Source organism: Schistocerca gregaria, chromosome 1 (genome assembly GCF_023897955.1).
Source record: "Schistocerca gregaria isolate iqSchGreg1 chromosome 1, iqSchGreg1.2, whole genome shotgun sequence".
NCBI lineage: Eukaryota > Metazoa > Arthropoda > Insecta > Orthoptera > Acrididae > Schistocerca > Schistocerca gregaria.
In genome coordinates this window covers 917,767,081-917,787,148 of record NC_064920.1, presented here as the reverse complement: position 1 = coordinate 917,787,148, position 20,068 = coordinate 917,767,081, and the positions used below count along the sequence as shown (strand labels likewise).

Genomic DNA, 20,068 nt, shown 5'->3' with positions numbered 1-20,068 from the left:
CATATGGCAAGATGCACATATGTTTAGATTTCCTTCACTACTGTGCAGATCTGCATGTTCCAGACTCAGCGGACTGTACAGGAGGCATCTGACCCAGATTAAAATGGGGTTCCAACAGGGAGTGGTCCTCTGTTGTCAGTAGGGTGCAGTTTAGCAGACTTGAAAGTAATTAATTGATGGATCAGTTGTAGTTGCAGTTAAATCAAATGGGTCATAATGGATTAAATAATTTATATGCGTGAAACTTTTAAATCAGTTTGTATCAGACTACTGCTATTTCTATTACTGGATTTCTTTGTTTCAAATTAATCTCAATTGCAGGTTGGTTTAAAAGCTGTAGCAGCAGCACTTAACATTACGGATGAAGAGCCAGACAAAGAAGAGGTGAAAGAAAAGCTTCTTAAAGTTTATGGAGATCGAAATGCTAAATGGAGAACACTTATTGACAGAGCTTATAAACGTCAGTTGGATAACTTCACAAACAACATCAACGGGTATATTTATAATACTGAATGAGTGTGTGCTTATGTACGCCTTTATAAAACATATTTGATACTGATGTTTATTTCCAGAGCATGTCTTCCATCAGGTTTGCTTCAGAAGTTTCCCATGAATAACTTGCAGTTAATGGTGCAGTCAGGTGCCAAAGGATCCACAGTAAATACTATGCAAATTTCATGTCTTCTGGGACAGATAGAATTGGAAGGAAAGCGTCCGCCATTAATGGTGTCAGGAAAGTCACTTCCGAGTTTCCTGCCATTTGATATGAGTCCACGTGCTGGAGGTTTCATAGACGGCCGATTCATGACAGGCATACAGCCACAGGAATTTTTCTTCCATTGCATGGCTGGCAGAGAGGTAAAAATTACATTTGTCCTATGTGTTGGCATTAATTTTGTTAAATAGCAGTGATGAATGCTACAGTCTTTCCGAAGGTCATTCACTTATGTTTTTGAAGTCTCTGTAGTTTGTGTCCTTGTTGGTAACATTGTTGTTCTCGTCAAACTATTCCAGTTATGCTGTTAGTTGTTACTTACCCGTATAACATTCTGGAACGAACTGTAGCTATGCTGATCTGTGCATGATTTTTATTCGAAATGTGAAAAGTTGAAAAATAGGCAGAATGTCTTTGTTTAATTTGGTGATAAATATTTAAATAGCACAGCTACTAAAGAGATGCCCACAAAAACAGAAATTCAGATTTGTCACTATGCCTGATGGACTGCTCGGAATGCTATGTATGCATTGTGTAGTCCTTGTTTTACGTATTAGTATGCTCTTTTAGGTACAGTCAGTTTAAAAATAAAGAAAGTGTCCTCCCTTTTAGGATATGCTCCATTATGTAGGTATACCCCAACATTTGTTTTCCTTTCCTAGGTTGACATTCGAGGTGCAGCCCAAAAGTTCTCCAAACTTGGGTGAACTATGCTTACAAATGGTAGTGTAACCAAACATCACTAGAAGCACCATAATACATGTTTTGTGCATATCAGTATGCCTAGCAGCTTGGACCTAAGTGGATATGTTTGTTGGTGGGCAGTTTTCCATTCTGATGTTTGCTTGTGTTTGTAATATTATTATGAAAGATCTTATGTAAATCATCTATGACATCTATTGATCTAAAGTGGGTGAGGAAGGATTTGAGATGGAAAAAGCCAGAGAAGTGGCACAGGAATGACTGGATCCTACATCATGGCAATGCGAGACCGCATACAGCTTTCATTGTGCAGCAGTTTTTGGTAAAAAAGAATTCTTCCTCATCCCCGTATTGATCCAACTTAGCTCTCTTTGATTTCTTTCTTTATCCAGAGTTAAAAATGAAGTTGAAGCTGCAGTGTTCCCCTTACCTGTTGTTTTATTGCATTTGATTTGAAGAATCTTGAGAAGTTTCATATATTGTTGAACTGAAATAATATACTGAGAACTAATCTAGGGTAGAAGAGACTCAAGTGGACGTGAAATGAGGTTTATAGAAGGTTTATCCCCCAATTTGACAGTTGACTGAATATACAGATACATGGAAGTGTACCTGCTCCTTTGTAATCCTGTAAGATGGGAGATTCACCTGATTACTAAGCAAGTCACTGATCTGGTTAAAGTTCACGGTGGCGGAATATGTGATGGCAGAAAAGATTGAATCAGTGCCCACAGACCAGATCAAAGTATTGTCAAGAGAAGTTTGCAACACCATCATGTGATTAACATTTGTACATTACTGGTATTTTGAACTTAATATTTAGTAGTTTGCCTGAGTTTTTAAGATACCAAGATAATACACAGTTCTATGTTCTTTAGAGATACATTTATTTCACTTACTAATTGTAGGAAGGTGCAGAATTTCACCTTAACCAACACAAAATTGTGAGCATCATACCAGCAATATTCTGCCTTTCACATAAACCAGCATACTGATATTAATCAAACATTGCAGTCAGACAGAGAGATCTTGACATAAATGATGTGTGATCCACTGTCAAAATGGACACAGGATATAGGATTAAAGCTCAACCAATCCAAAACTCAGATAGTAGTCTTGATCATTTGGTGCTCATTAGCACAAAATACCAGGAATCTGTACCTTCTTTAATGCTAATGGGACAGATATCAGTTTGTCTTCCTCAACAGAGAGTGTAGAAGCAATGACAGATGAAAATCTTAATTGCACATAACAGCATTGTTGCAAGAAGGCTTCAGCATTCCTCCATGTCCTACAAAGACATAAAAAGCTGTTCTCTCTTGACCTGAAAAGGGAACTTACACAAACACTTGTACCTCCAATTATTGATTACAGTGATATTATCCCGCAAGACCTTTCTCAGGAACACTGTGCTTGGAACTGGTTTTGAATACATGTGTTTTTTTTTTCATCTGTGGTGTTCGACACACTGCTCATTTTTCACCATCATATGCACTGCTATCCTGGCTGCAAGCAGACAAGTGCAGAGAACACGCGATCTAGTGTCTTCTGTACTGTCTAAGCAATGAACAATGTCCCTCATCCCTTTCTCGATCGTGACACTGCTGTCTGAACAACAGAGCTAAATCCTTTCTGTCTCTCTCCATCATTCAGCCAGCTTCTCAAACTCTTTCTGAGTAGCAAGAAACCAACACTGGAGTAACCTCCTGAATTATATTAGAGAATTGAGTTATATCTCTAGCTTCAGGAGGTAGTGAAGACATGTCTACTAAAACAACAGTACGGATTACCATTCTTCCTGTATGTACATATTACACTTGTACTCCTTCTTTCCAACCAGATTTTCTTTATTTCCCAGTATTCTTAGCAGATGCAGTTTCTTTAAATTTCCTTTCCCCTGAGCTGGCTATATGAGAGAACATCTGTTTTGTCCATCTATAAATTCTTTTTATAACTGCCAGTATCATTATTGCTATTACTACTACTACTACTACTACTACTACTACTACTACTATTAGTGGCAGCAATTGCAGTAGTACAACTACTTCCAGTCTTAATTGTATTAGTTCACAGTCAGTATCATTTATTCACATTGACTCTTGTATTATTTTAATCCTGTTATTTATTTGCTTGGCAACTATGCTGTAAAAGAGTAGTGTATGTGTGAAAGCCTGGTATGATGTAGGAGAGTCCATGATGGCAATAATCAGATAAAGTTAAATAAATAAATAGACAGAGATGTTAACAGTATAAATTCTGGGTACATACTTTAGTAACATGTTAATGTCACCCCGTTGATGTCAGGTTGTGAGCTTTCATGTGATCCAGCAGAGTTGTTAGTGGTAACTTTACTGGACACAGATTTTTACAGAGCCTGACATATAGTTGCTATCTGTCTTCTGGCTGGTCAAGAACTACAGACTTCGGACTTGGAGTGATTATTTAACTACAGGTGTAAGAACATAATGTGAATTCTTTTAGGCTATATTCTACTCAGTATGGTCTAAAACTTTGCTAGTGTTTCATTTATGTAAAATGTTTCAGGCTAGTAATCCACAAAAGTACATGAAACATCATTACTGTGAGGTTACTGAACTCCTCTACTTATGTGTGTGACAACCATATTTCATTAAATTTTTTATGACTTGGAACAAAATGAGTGATTGAAGTTTAGAGGGTCTAAAATTTGATGTCAGTTATTTTGCTTTCAGATAATTTTCAGTATGTTCATGGAAAGTCAGAATGTCTACTTTCAAATGATTGGCAACAGTAACGCCCCTGCTGCTTCTTAGCTCACATTTTTTCTTTTTATGTGGCATTGTTGTAATTTTAATTATTTGTGTATTTTAATTACTAATGCTTTCAGTAAAACTATTTTCATTAATGTAATCAGGAACATAACAGTAAACAACTGAGATTTGTGTTTGTGTGAGATTTTGCATAAATAACAATTTTATGTATTCTTGTACATATGATGTATTAGATGTGTACCTGCATCAGATATAGAATGGAAACGGGGGAAAATTTTGTTATTCTTGGGAGCAGAAATCGTAGCAGATGGATTAGACTCCAGACTGCTGTCTCATCACTCCCTCATTGAATTAAACAGCCAGTCATTGATAACCGGCTGACTGGATAATTCAAGAATTTATAAAAGTTTGTCACCATTGTTCAGAAACATAGAGGAATCAATATAATCATAATACCCTTAAGTTCTTTTCAAATGTGATATCCTAAATTGATTTTATGTAATACCCCTTACAGTCCACCATTTTTAATGGTGGACAGTGAGGGGTAAATTGGGTTAGTGGACTTGTCAGCAAAGTTTTTATTCTTGTCAGAAAAACAATCACGATACTGAAATAGAAACAATATAATGCCATTCAAATGAACTTAGCTGCAGTGTGTATAGAATAAGTCATTCAACAATTTATTATTTCAGTTGGTTTTTCAAACTATATTCCCAAGCCTGTTGGTACCACCACCATTTGTTCATAAAGGCATCACTGTGTAGTTTCTCAATAAGGTACCTCATAATAGTAAGATGTGTCATTACAATGAAACACTTCTCTCTTGTATCTCATCACAATGGGTCTGTTGTTCCACTTCTTTACTTACAAACTTGGTGTATTTGCAAAATTACAATATATATTCTTATATTACTTTATATGTTACTGCTTCATGTACTTCTTCACTACATGAATTAGACATCAAAACTGTAGCTTTGCTTATTCCCTAAAAGTGTCACTCAACAGCAACAAACTGTATCATTGACAAAACATAACTTTCCATTACATAACAGACCAAACATTTATTTGAATAAACATCTAAATTTCCTCATGCCTGAAGCGCTTTTTCATGACACGTTCCACATCATTACGAAGTGTCGTATTCATGATCTATGGAACAAGTATTAATCTAATCTAATCTAATCTAATCTAATGACACATCGTGTTCTCATTTAAATTTGCTAAAGAAAATATTGTTTACTTTTTACTATTATCTTCGCCTTAAGGGCTCTAGCTTGCTACAAGCTTCCTGAAAAGATGAACTTTCATATAGACTTAATTTCAGTTTAAACTGAACCAAAGACTTTCTGTGTTGAATTTCACATACTCTAAAGACCATTTGATCTTGCAGCTATAAAATATTACATTAAGTTTCATATTCCAATTAAGTTTCATATTTTCTGTCAATTTGCATTTTCTTATATTGTGGGTTACCTCTTACTCTAAATTTCTTGTTGAGCTGAAATAAATTCATTATTATTGACACACAATTTTATCATTGCTAAATCAAAATATCACACAACACTTTTCTTTGTAAACTTTAAGTGTTTGTTAATGATTCTGTCAACAGTTGCAGTATTTGTATTTGGCAACTAGTTTCAAACCTTACAGGTTCATTTTCAGGCACAGCCTATCGAGGCTGTGGATAGTAGGAGATAAGTGCCTTGTTCTTCTTACAAAAAAGAACAGCATAGTCAGAGGATGGAGTGATTCTAGGAAAGGAAATATATAACCATTCAGCTCAGGGAAGCACTATTCGCCAAGTAGTGTTCATCAAAGTGTAATGAATTCCCACCACCAGTTGGTGGATTTGCTAAGAACCTAACACCCTGCTCCACTGTCTCATGTCAAGTTGGGTGTACTTTCACCCTTATACTTCAAAACATTTTCCAGACCAATACAAAACACCATAAATTTGTTCTCTCTCCGACCTCCAATAATCACAAAGAATTGATCATTTTGCGTCCAATAAATACACAAGCAAAGAACATTACTAATGTACACCGAATTACAATTTGTACATTTATATTAAACACCACTCTTTTCCAATCACTTAGTTCACTATGAATGCCTAAAACTCTTTTCATCCTGCTCACACAATTTACTTCATAATACACTTCTGATAACTAAAACGTAGCTACAATTGGCAATTTCATAAAAAGCCACTTTGCTTTAGCCAAAATTTTCTTTCCACCAGTATCATATACCATCACTACAGCATTATTTACATTAACTTCCACTATTTATTTTGCATTGCCTTCAATGTTAACTACAGAAGTTTCATCTTTTCCTTTAACCAGCTGATTTGTCACCAGTATTGTTATTATGTTTGTTACATAATTTACCTGAAAAATACAGTTAAATTATCATTCATTCCCAGCTTTCTCATACTTGATTCATACATTTCATTTCCCTTTTCCTTCCACCACTCAGAATACTCTTTTTACATAAAATTACCCATTTTTCCACATTGTCTCATCCAGCAGTCCATCTACCACATCTGCCCAAGCTCTACAGAGAAAACTATTATTACACAATGCACTAAGAGATTTGTTCTAGATGTTCACAGTAACCAAATTACAGACCACATTTGACTTTGTATTCAAGGTATATTTAGACACTTAAACCACATTTTTATATATTTCTGTCAGCTTAATGAAAAGTTTCTTGTTTTCATTATCAAGACCATAATTTACATTACAAGTACTATCCACATCATCACACTTGGTCTCGACACGATCAAATGTATTTGCATCTCCATCAACAGTATCCCTTTTCATCATATTGGACAGCAGTTCATTACTAATATCACTATTTGCATCACTGTCTACATCAATACCTCTTGTATTACCTTTAGATCATTAATTTGACCAACACTTTCATCAACACTTGTGACCAATCTATTCTCATGCCTTCAAAGGCGTCACTATTTACAGGAACATTTTTCTGATCTCCATAGCCTGTACATCAATTAACATTTTCTGTTACTATATCAGACAATATTTCATTAATGTCAGTATTACATATGCAGTGTTTACATCAACAGTTCTTTGTACTACACCCCCCTGCGCCCCCCCCACCCCCCCCCCCACCCCACCCCCGACCAACATTAGTAATAACTTTGTCAGAGACTTCACCTTATACTAGAAGATTTTGTGCTCTATTCATAGCAGTTTGTTCATTTCCTTGGCTGCTCTGTTTGATTCTTTATTTGACAGTAATTGGTTGTTCACAAGTTCATGACTTTACATCTTCTTTGTCTTCAGCAATGTCAACATTAGGTTCAACTTTATATTTTTCTGTTATTGAAGTTCCTCTTGGTGAAATCTGTTACATTCAGTTATGGATTGTTTGAAGATACTTTTACTGTCAGAAGAATTAAAATTAATTTTGTCTGCAATTTCATCTTTTTCTTTAACACTGTTGTCTGTTATCCGCACACGTCATTCCAATCACACTCACTTAAGTTTCTTCTACTTGCATCTCATTTACTTTCATTTCACTAATTACTGATTCATACTCTCCTCCATCCTGACACGTGTTCACACTATTATTTATTCCATTAAAAACCTCATCTACCAACTTTACACATTCTGTATCAATATCACTAGTTGCATTAATATTCACAGCAGCAGTTTTTTGGTCCGGCCTCATATCTGGAATACTGATATTATTTCCTTGCTCTGTATCAGGAACCAGTTCTTTACTATCATGTGTATTGTCATGTATATCAACTACCAGATCAGTGATGTCAATATTAACTTTAACATCAGTACACGGCATCATCAAATGCATAAAGATTTATGTTAGCAGTCTCTTGCTCAAATCCCAAATCTGGTACAGCAACAGTCTACAGGAGCATAATTCAACTACTACTCTCACTTCATCCTGACATGAAACAATAGCAACTTCCATTGTCTTATTACATAGGTTTTCAGTTCCATTTTCACTTGTCAGCCTTTCATTCTGTTTGCAAGTTTCTGTTTTACTTGATTGTACTTTTTATTCAGAGGAATTTCATCTGTTTGTTAAAATGCTCCTTTTAATCCTCTGAAAATTCCCCTCCATAAAGGAAGCTAGCAGTGAGGCATTAGACTGGATTGTCATGAAGAATTAGTCCCTAACTGTGGTATTCCCTCCCTACAGGATGTAAAAATCTTGCCCTTTCTTTGACCTAGCTAGGTGATAAAGTGGTAGGACATTGGAGTTGCATATAGGAAGTTGGTGATTTGGATCGCCATCATGGCATCCAGAATCAGGTTTTCCAAAATTGCTTAAGGCATTTGCTAGGATGTTTGACTCAATAAGGGCAGGGTTGAATTTCTTCTGCATCCTTTGACCAACTTGAGTGTGCGCTCCATTTCCAATTAACTCCAACACTAATTTTGAAGCAGTCCAAGTCATATTTTATTTAATTTCAGTTTTCTAGTTTTGGCTACAACTCCTCTGGACTAGAATGTGATGGGGTCACTGCTCAAATAGTGTTGAAGTAGTAATACCCTACTATGAGCACCAGTCAGCTGTGCAAATAAAACACACTGCCAACTTGGACTGCATCAAAGATCAGTTGGAGAAGTTTGGAGCTCATGGTATCCAAGAACGTTAACCACATTCCTGTTTTTCCTGTTTTGGCATTTTCTATTTTAGGATTTTTTTCTTTCCTTGGATACCTTTAATATACATTTTTAGAGTTTGCTTTTGATTTTAAATTTTGTCTGTTAATTGCAGTTTCTGTTTTGCAGGGTTTAATTGACACTGCTGTGAAGACAAGTAGGAGTGGGTATTTACAGAGATGTGTGATTAAACACTTGGAAGGACTTATGGTACATTATGATCTTACAGTCAGAGACAGTGACAAATCTGTGATTCAGGTAACCAGTTAATGTGCAGATGTTTCCATATCATAATGTTGAAACTTCCTTTTCATTTAAAAGAACCTTTAAAGAAAGTAACAAATCTTAAATTTAAATGTGTATTATAATGCTTTAAGAAAATAATAACTACCCTAGAGTGTCTCCAATTCTTGGGTTGCTTAGCAAGAATATCGGCATGTAGAATGATTTGTTCAAAATTGAATGACTGTTCTGTCACCTGGTACCTGCACCAACTGAATCAGTTTGGTTTTTCTTACAATGCCTTAGTTTCAATAAGTAGAAACATATGACATTCTGTAAAAAACAAACTATGATGGCACCATTTTCAGTACATCTGATACAACCTCAAACATTCTGAAGACCATATTCATCCTGCCAGAATATGCAAGATGTGGGGAGAGTTGCCAGCCTTAGTTTTAGAGGCAGAGAACATAGAAATATAAGTTGAAGACCATTAGAGGAGAGTAAATATGATAGACGAAAGTCACGATACCTGAATTGTAGGATCACTCTCATGACGGAAGGAGCAGCAAATGAGTCGGAGGCACTTGGAGGACAAAATGAACAGAATTATTGGTACTAACATAAAAGGAAAACAAGTCAAGATTAAAATACAGTACATAAATTGAGGAGTAGAAAGAAGAAGACTGCTACAATTTTTTTTTTTTTTAATATATTGATGTAAACTGAAATATAGTATAATGAATGGTAAACATGTTCTTAAGGCCTGTGATTCAGTTGGAGAATATTACACCACTTAAGTGTCAATGTATCATGGCTTATAGTATACCATTAATGTATTCCTATTACACTGCATGAGATTGCCTTTGTGGTGAGCAAAAAATTGGAAGTGAGGATATGCACTTAAAAGTTTGTGAGTAATCCAGTGTAGGGGCACCATTTTACAGCTTATAGGTATGGGTGCAAGTAGGATTCATTGCCTCTGTAAGCAATTACCAAGTTGAAGTAGTGTTATGACATTTATATGTCTAGAATGTTCAATATAACAGACAAGGCAAAGGGCTGAGTTACAAAAATGTAATACACGAATGATGATTACAACTCGCCACAGTAATGATGTACAATAAAAATCGAAATAGATTTGAATGTATCATATATCTAATAGTTTACATTTTGTAATCTATAATACAGATTTTATTAGGTAAGACATATGTTTTCAGTTCAACCATAATTGCACAACTGTTAAACACTTCTCTCACAGGAATCCACATTTCTTTGTCTATGTTATTCCATTAATAGGCAAGATAATTATTTCCATTCTTTTTTCTATATGGATATTTTCTTGTGCTTTATAGATATTAGTTATCAGATTTTTTTTAATTTCAGAGCACATGGCTTTTGTTAGATTAGATTAGATTTACTTTTCTTCCAATTGATCTGTAGCTAGGTGGTCCTCTAGGATGTAGAACATGTCATAAAAACAACCATACATGACAAATATTTACAACTCAAACAAATAAGCTAATGTACCATTCCACAGGTCCCAAGTGGCATGGTCATCATTTTTTAATGAACGCTATATGAAAGAATCATTTTACAAATACTAATGCACTGAATTTAAAATAAAAAAGTGTATTTATTTATTTATAAGGTAATAAATGTGTAATACAACTACTAAATACTTATTTACAATGAACACATTACTACACTGAACTGGTGCAGAAGTGAGATTGTACTCACACACACACACACACACACACACACACACACACACACACATAAAATCAGTTGGTTCTACTGAGAAATTCATCAATGGAGTAGAAGGAGTTGGCCACCAATAAATCCTTTAGGCTTCTCTTAAACTGAATTTCATTGGTTGTTAAGCTTTTTTTATGGCTGCTGGCAAGTTATTGAAAATGTGTGTTCCTGAATAATGCACACCTTTTTGTACAAGACTAAGTGACTTTAAGTCCTTGTGAAGATTATTCTTATTTCTAGTATTGATTCCATGAATTGAGCTGTCGGTTTGAAAAAGTTATATATTTTCAATGACAAATTTCATTAAGGAATAAATATGTTGGGAAGCAGTAGTTAGTATCCCTTGTTCTCTAAACAGGCTCCTGCAAGATGTTCTTGAGTTCATACCACATATAACGCTTACTGCACGTTTTTGTGCCCGGAAAACTTTAGCTTAACTTGATGAATTGCCCCAAAAAATAATCCCATATGACATTATGGAATGAAAGTAAGCATAGTATGCCATTTTTTTTAATTTTTATATCCCCCCTGTCTGACACAATTCTAATTGTAAATAGAGATTTGTTAAGACGCTTCAGCAGTTCTGTGGTGTGCTGCTCCCAGTTGAATTTATTATCAAGCTGTAATCCCAAGAATTTAACACTGTCCACTTCTTCTATCTGTTTGTCATTGTAGGCATATGCTCGTGGAATACCCCTTACAAGGTCTGAACTGCATGTAGTGTGTTTTTTCAAAGTTTAGTGGCAAAGAATTGGCTAGGAACCAGTGATTAATGTCCACAAACATTTTATTAGCTAACCGTTCTAAGACTACACTTAATTACCTATTTATTGCAATGTTTGTATCATCACCAAACAAAACGAACTTGGCTTCTGGTAATGTTACGATGAAAGGTGATTGATATACACAAGAAAAAGTAAGGGCCCTAAAATGGGACCTTGTGGGGACCCAACATGTAATTAGCTCCGAATTGGATGATGCCTGACAGATTGATACATGTCTCTTTCCTAATAACACCCTTTGTTTCCTGCCAGAGATATAAGATTTGAACCATTTTGCAGCATTTCCTGCTACACTATAATATTCTAATTTACTTCAAAGGATATTGTGATATACACAGTCAAATGCCTTCGGCAGATCACAAAATATACCAATTGCCTGCAATTTTTTGTCTAATGAATTAAGCACATTTTCACTGGAAGTGTAGATAGCCTCCTCAATATCAGAACCCTTTAGAAATCCGAACTGTGACTTTGACAGTATGTTATTCGAGATGGTTATAAAGCCGATTGTACATTACTTTTCTAAAATTTTTGAGAATGCTGGCAAAAGTGAAATTGTACGGAAATTTGATGCTATTTCTTTATCTACATCTACATCTACATGACTACTCTGCAATTCACATTTAAGTGCTTGGCAGAGGGTTCATCGAACCACAATCATACTATCTCTCTACTATTCCACTCCCGAACAGCGAGCGGGAAAAACGAACACCTAAACCTTTCTGTTCGAGCTCTGATTTCTCTTATTTTATTTTGATGATCATTCCTACCTATGTAGGTTGGGCTCAACAAAATATTTTCGCATTCGGAAGAGAAAGTTGGTGACTGAAATTTCGTAAAAAGCTCTCGCCGCGACGAAAAACGTCTATGCTGTAATGACTTCCATCCCAACTCGTGTATCATATCTGCCACACTCTCTCCTCTATAACGCGATAATACAAAACGAGCTGCCCTTCTTTGCACCCTCTCGATGTCCTCCGTCAATCCCACCTGGTAAGGATCCCACACCGCGCAGCAATATTCTAACAGAGGACGAACGAGTGTAGTGTAAGCTGTCTCTTTAGTGGACTTGTTGCATCTTCTAAGTGTCCTGCCAATGAAACGCAACCTTTGGCTCGCCTTCCCGACAATATTATCTATGTGGTCCTTCCAACTGAAGTTGTTCGTAATTTTAACACCCAGGTACTTAGTTGAATTGACAGCCTTGAGAATTGTACTATTTATCGAGTAATCGAATTCCAACGGAGTTCTTTTGGAACTCATGTGGATCATCTCACACTTTTCGTTATTTAGCGTCAACTGCCACCTGACACACCATACAGCAATCTTTTCTAAATCGCTTTGCAGCTGATACTGGTCTTCGGATGACCTTACTAGACGGTAAATTACAGCATCATCTGCGAACAGTCTAAGAGAACTGCTCAGATTGTCACCCAGGTCATTTATATAGATCAGGAACAGTAGAGGTCCCAGGACGCTTCCCTGGGGAACACCTGATATCACTTCAGTTTTACTCGATGATTTGCCGTCTATTACTACGAACTGCGACCTTCCTGACAGGAAATCACGAATCCAGTCGCACAACTGAGACGATACCCCATAGCTCCGCAGCTTGATTAGAAGTCGCTTGTGAGGAACGGTGTCAAAAGCTTTCCGGAAATCTAGAAATACGGAATCAACTTGAGATCCCCTGTCGATAGCGGCCATTACTTCGTGCGAATAAAGAGCTAGCTGCGTTGCACAAGAGCGATGTTTTCTGAAGCCATGCTGATTACATGTCAATAGATCGTTCCTTCTTAAACAGTGGCTTAACTTCAGCATATTTGAACCATTCAGGAAATACTCCACTGATAAATGACTGGTTACACAGATAGCTTAATATGTTACTTAACTCAGAATCACATTCTTTAAAGAACTTTGTTGATATTTCGTCATACCCACTAGATGTTTTTGATTTTAATGATTTTATGATGGATATTATTTCTGCTGGGGTAGTGGTGGTTAAATTCATATTATGGAAGCTTCTTGAAATGTCTGGTCTGAGGTATTCCATAGCAGCATCTACAAAACCTGACAACCCCATCTTATCAGTAAAAGTTATAAAATGTTTGTTAAAAAGTTCTGCAACACTATACATGTCTGTCACCAGTGTATTATTTACTCTTAATGCTATTTGTCCCTCTTCATATCTGGTTCCACCAGTCTCCTCCTTCACTATATCCCATATAGTCTTTATTTTGTTATCTGATATGACTATCTTTTCCTTGTAATATATTTGCTTTGATGTCCTTATTACAGTCTTTAATATTTTGCAGTATTTCGTGTAATGTGGTGTAGCATCAACATCGGAACTGTTTCAGATTGACAGATACAGTTTTTTGTTTTGTTTTACAAGATACCCCTATTCCTTGAATAATCCATGGCTTCTTTGTAGACTTTGCTCTAACCTTGGTAAGTTTTGAGGGAAAACAGTGTTCGAATAAGGTAAGCACTTTATTAGCAAAAGTGTTATATTTCTCATTCATGCCATAGGCACAGTAAACATCAGTCCAATGAATGTCTCTGAGGAGTGTCCTAAACTAATGAATTTTTGGCTTATTGATTACCCTCTTGAGTTCAGATTTAACAGATTTTATATCTTGTTCGGTATTAACATTTAACAGAAGGAACTGCATGTCATGGTCTGAGAGGCCATTGACTATTGGTTTTGTAATATAATTTTGTTCATTGGACTTTTCTATAAATATATTATCAATGGTTGTTTGTGAGCAATTGGCTACCCTAGTGGGGAACTTTACAGTGGGAATTAAGTTGAATGATAGTGTTCCTAACTCAAATAAGATCTTATTGGGAGAGTCTTTAAAGAAATCTACATTGAAATCACCAGCAACCACTATTTCTTTTATTTTTGTTGTTAAATGGGCCAGTACAGCTTCAAGGTGGTTTACAAACAGATTAAAGTTCCCTGCAGGTGCTCGGTATACACTTAATATTATGAAGGATTTTTTGTGAAATTCTATTTCTGTTGCACATGCTTCAATATGCTGTTCTTGGCCAAATTTATGAATGTCTATGTTCTTAAATGTATGACAGTTCCTGATGAATGTGGCAACTCCTCCTTTCTCCATTTCTGATCTACTTTTGAAAGGGCTGACTTCTTCCATAAATATGATAAAAAGGGGTAATTAATGCCATACAATAAGCTTAGAATGTTTAAAGCTTTATATCACTTTTAATCACTTAATCTTGTCCGTTATTTTAAGACATGAAAGTGAACAGTAAACCATATGATGCAAGAAATACGTTATTTGCTGTTAAGACAATTATTTTCACAGTTCTATTATGGTGAAGATGGAATGGACATCATGAAGGCCCAGTTTTTGAATGAGAAACAGATAGGTTTTCTAGCACAGAACAGTAAAGCTGTCATGAATAAACCAGTTTTACAGAAATGGAAGGAATTAGAGAATGAAACACCTACAAAACTTGTCGAAGAAGCTAAAAAGAATGTAAGTGGAAACTGTATATCAATCAATATTGTGATAGCCACTCTTTCCATTTATATGTAACATTGAAATGTTATTCTTCTTACAGATTCCCAAATGGGTGTACAGAGCAGCAAAATCTGCAACAAAAACTGAGTGGAGGTAGGAGTTAAAGTTCACCATTCATTTAAATCCTTTCATTATTCCTGTTAGAACAGTCATTGTAATCTACACTTTAGTAATAATAAACCTTCTTAAACTAGCAGGGAAATAAAAATAATACTGCACATATTACTTACTGACGCACAGTCTTTATCTGGCTATTTTTGGCTCCATCCAGAATTCAATGCATTGGTGGTTAAAGGTCACCTGTAGACTTTTATTTGCATTGTGATCTTCAGTTCTATGCTATGTTTCTGCATTCTTTCTGCATACTTCAGTCTATCATCTTAGCCTTTCCTGATCTCATGGAATCCAGCAATGAACTTCCTTGCTCCATCTACCATCTAGCTGCCTGGCTACGTATCTTGGCCATCTCTCTTTCATTTGCACAGCTATCATTATAACTTCTTCCACTCTAGATTCTTCCTTGATCCATTTATTTGTTTTCCTGTATATTCTAGAATCTCTCAGTATGAATCTCTCTTATGTTCCATGAGAGACCCTCAATTGTGCAATGTTTTCCACATTGGTATTCTATGTGTTTCTGCTGTAAGTTAAAACTAGTAATACACGTTGTTTGGAAAATGTTATTTTCAGTCAGCAGAATCTAAGTTTTGAAAACCAGATTTATTTTTTCAAAGGCACTCCAGACTAATTTTGTTCTTCTTTTCCATTCTGTTGCTGTCTTTCCAGTCTTCTTTTAGCTGCCTTGAACGTGAAAACTCATGGACTGATTTGTTCAATTATGTTTTTAATATGGCCAGTGTACTTTTAAAGAATCATAAAATTGCTTTCCAGACTTACTCTTTTAAAATATATTGTTTTGATTGTTTAAGTGAATTTACCTTAAAGACAGTCTCATCAGCAAAATAATAGTTGCTCAATTATGTTCTGCTTATACAGTTTTCTTCTTCATTTCATTAGTTTAAGAATATTTAAAAAAAATCCTTTAGGTATGCTGAGAATAGTTATGCTGATTTGAAATCTCATTGTCTGGCACCCATTTCTGTTTCGAATTTATCCCTATATGATGTGGTCTAATGGAAGGTGTAACACTGAATGATGAATTCTTCAGTACTAACATTGTCTCTGATTCAATGAAAAAATATCGAAAACATTCTCCAAATCTAAGAATCCTAGTCAAGTGGTAATTCACTCACTGCTCCATTTTGTGATTTCATTCATGACCTGCAAATTGTCCCTTGTTCTGCATACATGTGAAAAGTCAGCTAGTTCCTTTGCTTGATAAAATCGGGTGTGATTTCTTTGTGATTGGTAATGTTTTTGGTGAATATAATGGGTGTTGCAGAGAGGAAACAAATAAATGCAGATACTTCTTCTCAAGTAAATTGATTTCAGTTTGATAAGTTATGTGTCTTAATAGGTTCTCTGTAAACAGTTTTGAAAATTCTTTTTGTATTACTTGTCTGCCAGCATCCATAATTTCCATTGAAGCATCGTCTCCAACTGCCTTTGCTTTCTTAGTGTTATAACCTTTCATTACCAATAATTGCGTGGATATTCAAACACACTCACTTAGAAACAATAGCTGGTTACATGATAGCAACTCAGTATCTCTTATTCGACTGCCGTGCCGTGACATGCGGCCGGCACTGTTCGTAGCTAGGTGGTGCTCCCGCACTCAGCCGAGTTGCGGAGCGCCTCTATCGCCGTTTGTGCCTACTGTCGTTCCGGCACTGTTAAATGTTGTGACACTGTCACAACACTTCCCCCCCCCCCCCCCCTTTAAAAAAACACACACACTTCCTTGGAGACATGGACTGTGCAGAGACATCCATTGCATCTTGTGAGGCCCCGAGAAGATCCTGCGAAGAGACACGAGAGTATGGTCGAAAATGTACAGGACGGAAGCTCGTGCGTGGAACGTGCCTCCTGGATGAGATGATGGGTGAAAACTCCGGAGCAGCATCCATAGGTGTCGTGGACCTGGGTGTGTGCTCCAGCAAGATGGGTCCCGGAGAAGGCGGTGTCGCGACTGGGGGCAGTTCCGGCATACTCGGAAGCGGTAGCGACGTCGGCTGCATCAACACGTACGGTAGATCGGCAGCAGCGACAGGACTGGCTTCTCGGGCTGGTGGAGGCGAAGGAAGGGTCGGTGGCATCGGTGTGGCCACCACTCGTGGGTGCATCTGGTCGTAATGGTGAACAACCATGCTGTCGTCTGTACGTATTTCACAATGCCGGCAGGCGCAAAGGGCCTTTACCACCCCTGGAATCCATTTAGAGTGAGATCCATACCCTCATGCCCACACGTCGGCACCCACCAAGTATGTTCCCGCACTAGGGGACACAGCACAAGGCCTAACAGGGTGAAGCAGGTGCAGTAGAATGCGCAGTTGGCGGCCATGCAAGAGTTCAGCAGGGTTGCGATCACCCAGAGGCGTGAAGCGTTAAGAACTCAGAAATTGCAGCAGAGCATCATCTGTGGAAAAATCACTATGGAATTTTTTCATCTGGCTTTTGAAAGTGCGGACAAGGTGCTCGACCTTCCCATTCGATTGTGGATGAAAGGGCGGTGCTGTAACATGATGAATCCGTTGTCCAGTACAAAAATCACGGAAGGCCTGCGAAGAGAACTAAGGGCCATTGTCCGTGACCATCGTGGATGGAAGACCTTCTAGCACAAAGATTTTGGACAAAGCCAGCGTCGTCGCAACAGTGGTGGGCAACGGACATCGAACAACATACGGAAACTTCGAGAAGGCGTCAATCAACAATAGCCAATAAGTACCGAGGAAGGGGCCGGCAAAGTCAGCGTGCACCCGTTCCCATGGCTGCGCCGGATCAGGCCATGGAGAGGGCATTGTACGAGGTGCAGCCAGTTGTTGAGCACACTGACCACACGCAACAACCATGTGGGCGATGTCCGAATCAATACCGGGCCAATAAACATGCCTGCGGGCCAGGGACTTAGTCCGAGAAATAACCCAATGGCCTTCATGCAACAGTTTGAGAACATCTTTGCAAAGAGAGGCTGGCACCACGGCCCGTGGAGATGCGCCATCCATGGCCAGAAGAGCAACACCATCACGAACAGACAGACAAAGGCGCAAGGCTTGGTAGTTGCGAAGGGGATTCGATGCCTGGCCCTTGGTCCTGTCCGGCCAACCCCGTTGGACAAAACCGATCACATGACGCAGGACCAGGTCCTGCGCAGTAGCCGACACGACCTGCGAACCTGTAAGTGGAAAACCCTCGAATGCACGATATTCTTCTTCATCAGTGTCGTAACAGAGTAGTTCATCACGATCGAAAACCGGGTCGGGGCCCATCGGCAATCGTGACAATGCGTCAGCTTTGGCGTGCTGGGCCGTGGGGCTATAGTGAATCTCATAGTGAAAACGAGACAAGTATAAGGCCCAACATTGCAGGTGGTGAGCTGCCTTATCCGGAAGCGACACTGATGGACTGAATGGAGAGACCAGCGGCTTGTGGTCGGTGATGAGGTGAAACTTAGAACCACACAAGAAAATGCTGAACTTTTTGAGAGCAAAAATGATAGCAAGCACCTCCTTTTTGATTTGAGAGTAATGCTGTTGCGCATCATTGAGGGTCTTGGAAGCATAGGCAATGGGTCGTTCCGACCCATCCTCATACCGATGGGCGAGAACAGCCCCTAGGCCATACTGTGACGCGTCAGTCGCCAGAACCAAGTGCTGACCCAGACGGAATGTGGCAAGACAAGGTGCTGACTGCAAATGAGCCTTCAGGCGGACAAAAGCCTGCTCACAGTCGTCAGACCAACAGAAAGGGACGTTTTTGCGTAACAGCTGATGCAGAGGATGAGCTACCACCACCGTGGATGGAATGAATTTGTGTTAATAAGCAATCTTACCTAGAAACGCCTGAAGTCCTTTGACCGTAGACGGCCGGGGTAGAGCGTTAATGGCCGCAACATGCTGACGTAGAGGACGTATACCCTCGCGGGACAAGTGGAAACCAAGATACACAATGGAGGGTTGGAAGAACTGTGACTTGTCCAGATTGCACCTCAACCCAGCCGAATGCAAAACCCAAAACAGTGAATGCAAATTGCGAAGGTGCTCCTCAGTGGAGGCCCCTGTGACAACAATGTCATCCAGATAGTTTATGCAGCCGGGAATGGATGCCAATAGTTTATGCAGCCGGGAATGGAAGCCGTGAGCTGTTCCAAAAACCGCTGAAAAATAGCCGGCACGCTAGCGTCGCCAAATGGTAACCGCTGGTACTGATACAACCCACAAGGAGTGTTGATGACGAGGAATTCCTCGGAAGTAGCATCCAACGGCAACTGACGGTATGCCTCCGATAAGCCAAAGTTTGGAAAAGAACTGGCCCCCAGCGAGCTTGGTAAATAACTCATCAGGGCGGGGAAGAGGATAAGTGTCAATGATGCTCTGAGCATTGACAGTGGCTTTAAAATCACCACACAACCGCAGACTCCCGTTTGGTTTAGAAACCACCACGATTGGCAATGCCCATTCGCTGGAGGTAACAGGAAGGAGAATCCCTGAAGCTGTTAACCTGTCTATCTCAGCCTTGACAGGTGCACGCAATGCCACCGGAATGTGGCGTGCCCAGAAAAACTTATGGCGAGCTGTAGGCTTAAGAGTAATGTGGGCTTCAAAATCCTTGGTACAACCCATACCAGCAGAGAACACGGACGAAAATTCAGAACACAATCCATCCAGCTGTTGATAAGGAATATCCTCAGATATGAGGTGCACATCATCATCAATGGAGAACCCGAACAGCTGGAAAGCATCATCACCGAACAGGTTTTCAGTGCCCGCATGATCCACCATATAAAACGTGAGGGGCCTAACAACAAACTTGTAGG

At 38.3% G+C, this 20,068-nt stretch overlaps 1 protein-coding gene across 1 annotated transcript in view; it reads left to right on the top strand.

Annotated features, from left to right (window-relative positions):
* Nucleotides 1-20,068, top strand: part of LOC126275159 (DNA-directed RNA polymerase I subunit RPA1) — a 251,192-nt gene that overhangs the window by 105,693 nt on the left and 125,431 nt on the right. Inside the window, exons 17-21 of the mRNA XM_049977174.1 lie at nt 322-494; nt 573-858; nt 8,949-9,077; nt 14,917-15,090; nt 15,176-15,228. Coding sequence (XP_049833131.1) covers nt 322-494; nt 573-858; nt 8,949-9,077; nt 14,917-15,090; nt 15,176-15,228 — 815 coding nt within the window. The remainder of the gene's footprint in view (nt 1-321; nt 495-572; nt 859-8,948; nt 9,078-14,916; nt 15,091-15,175; nt 15,229-20,068) is intronic.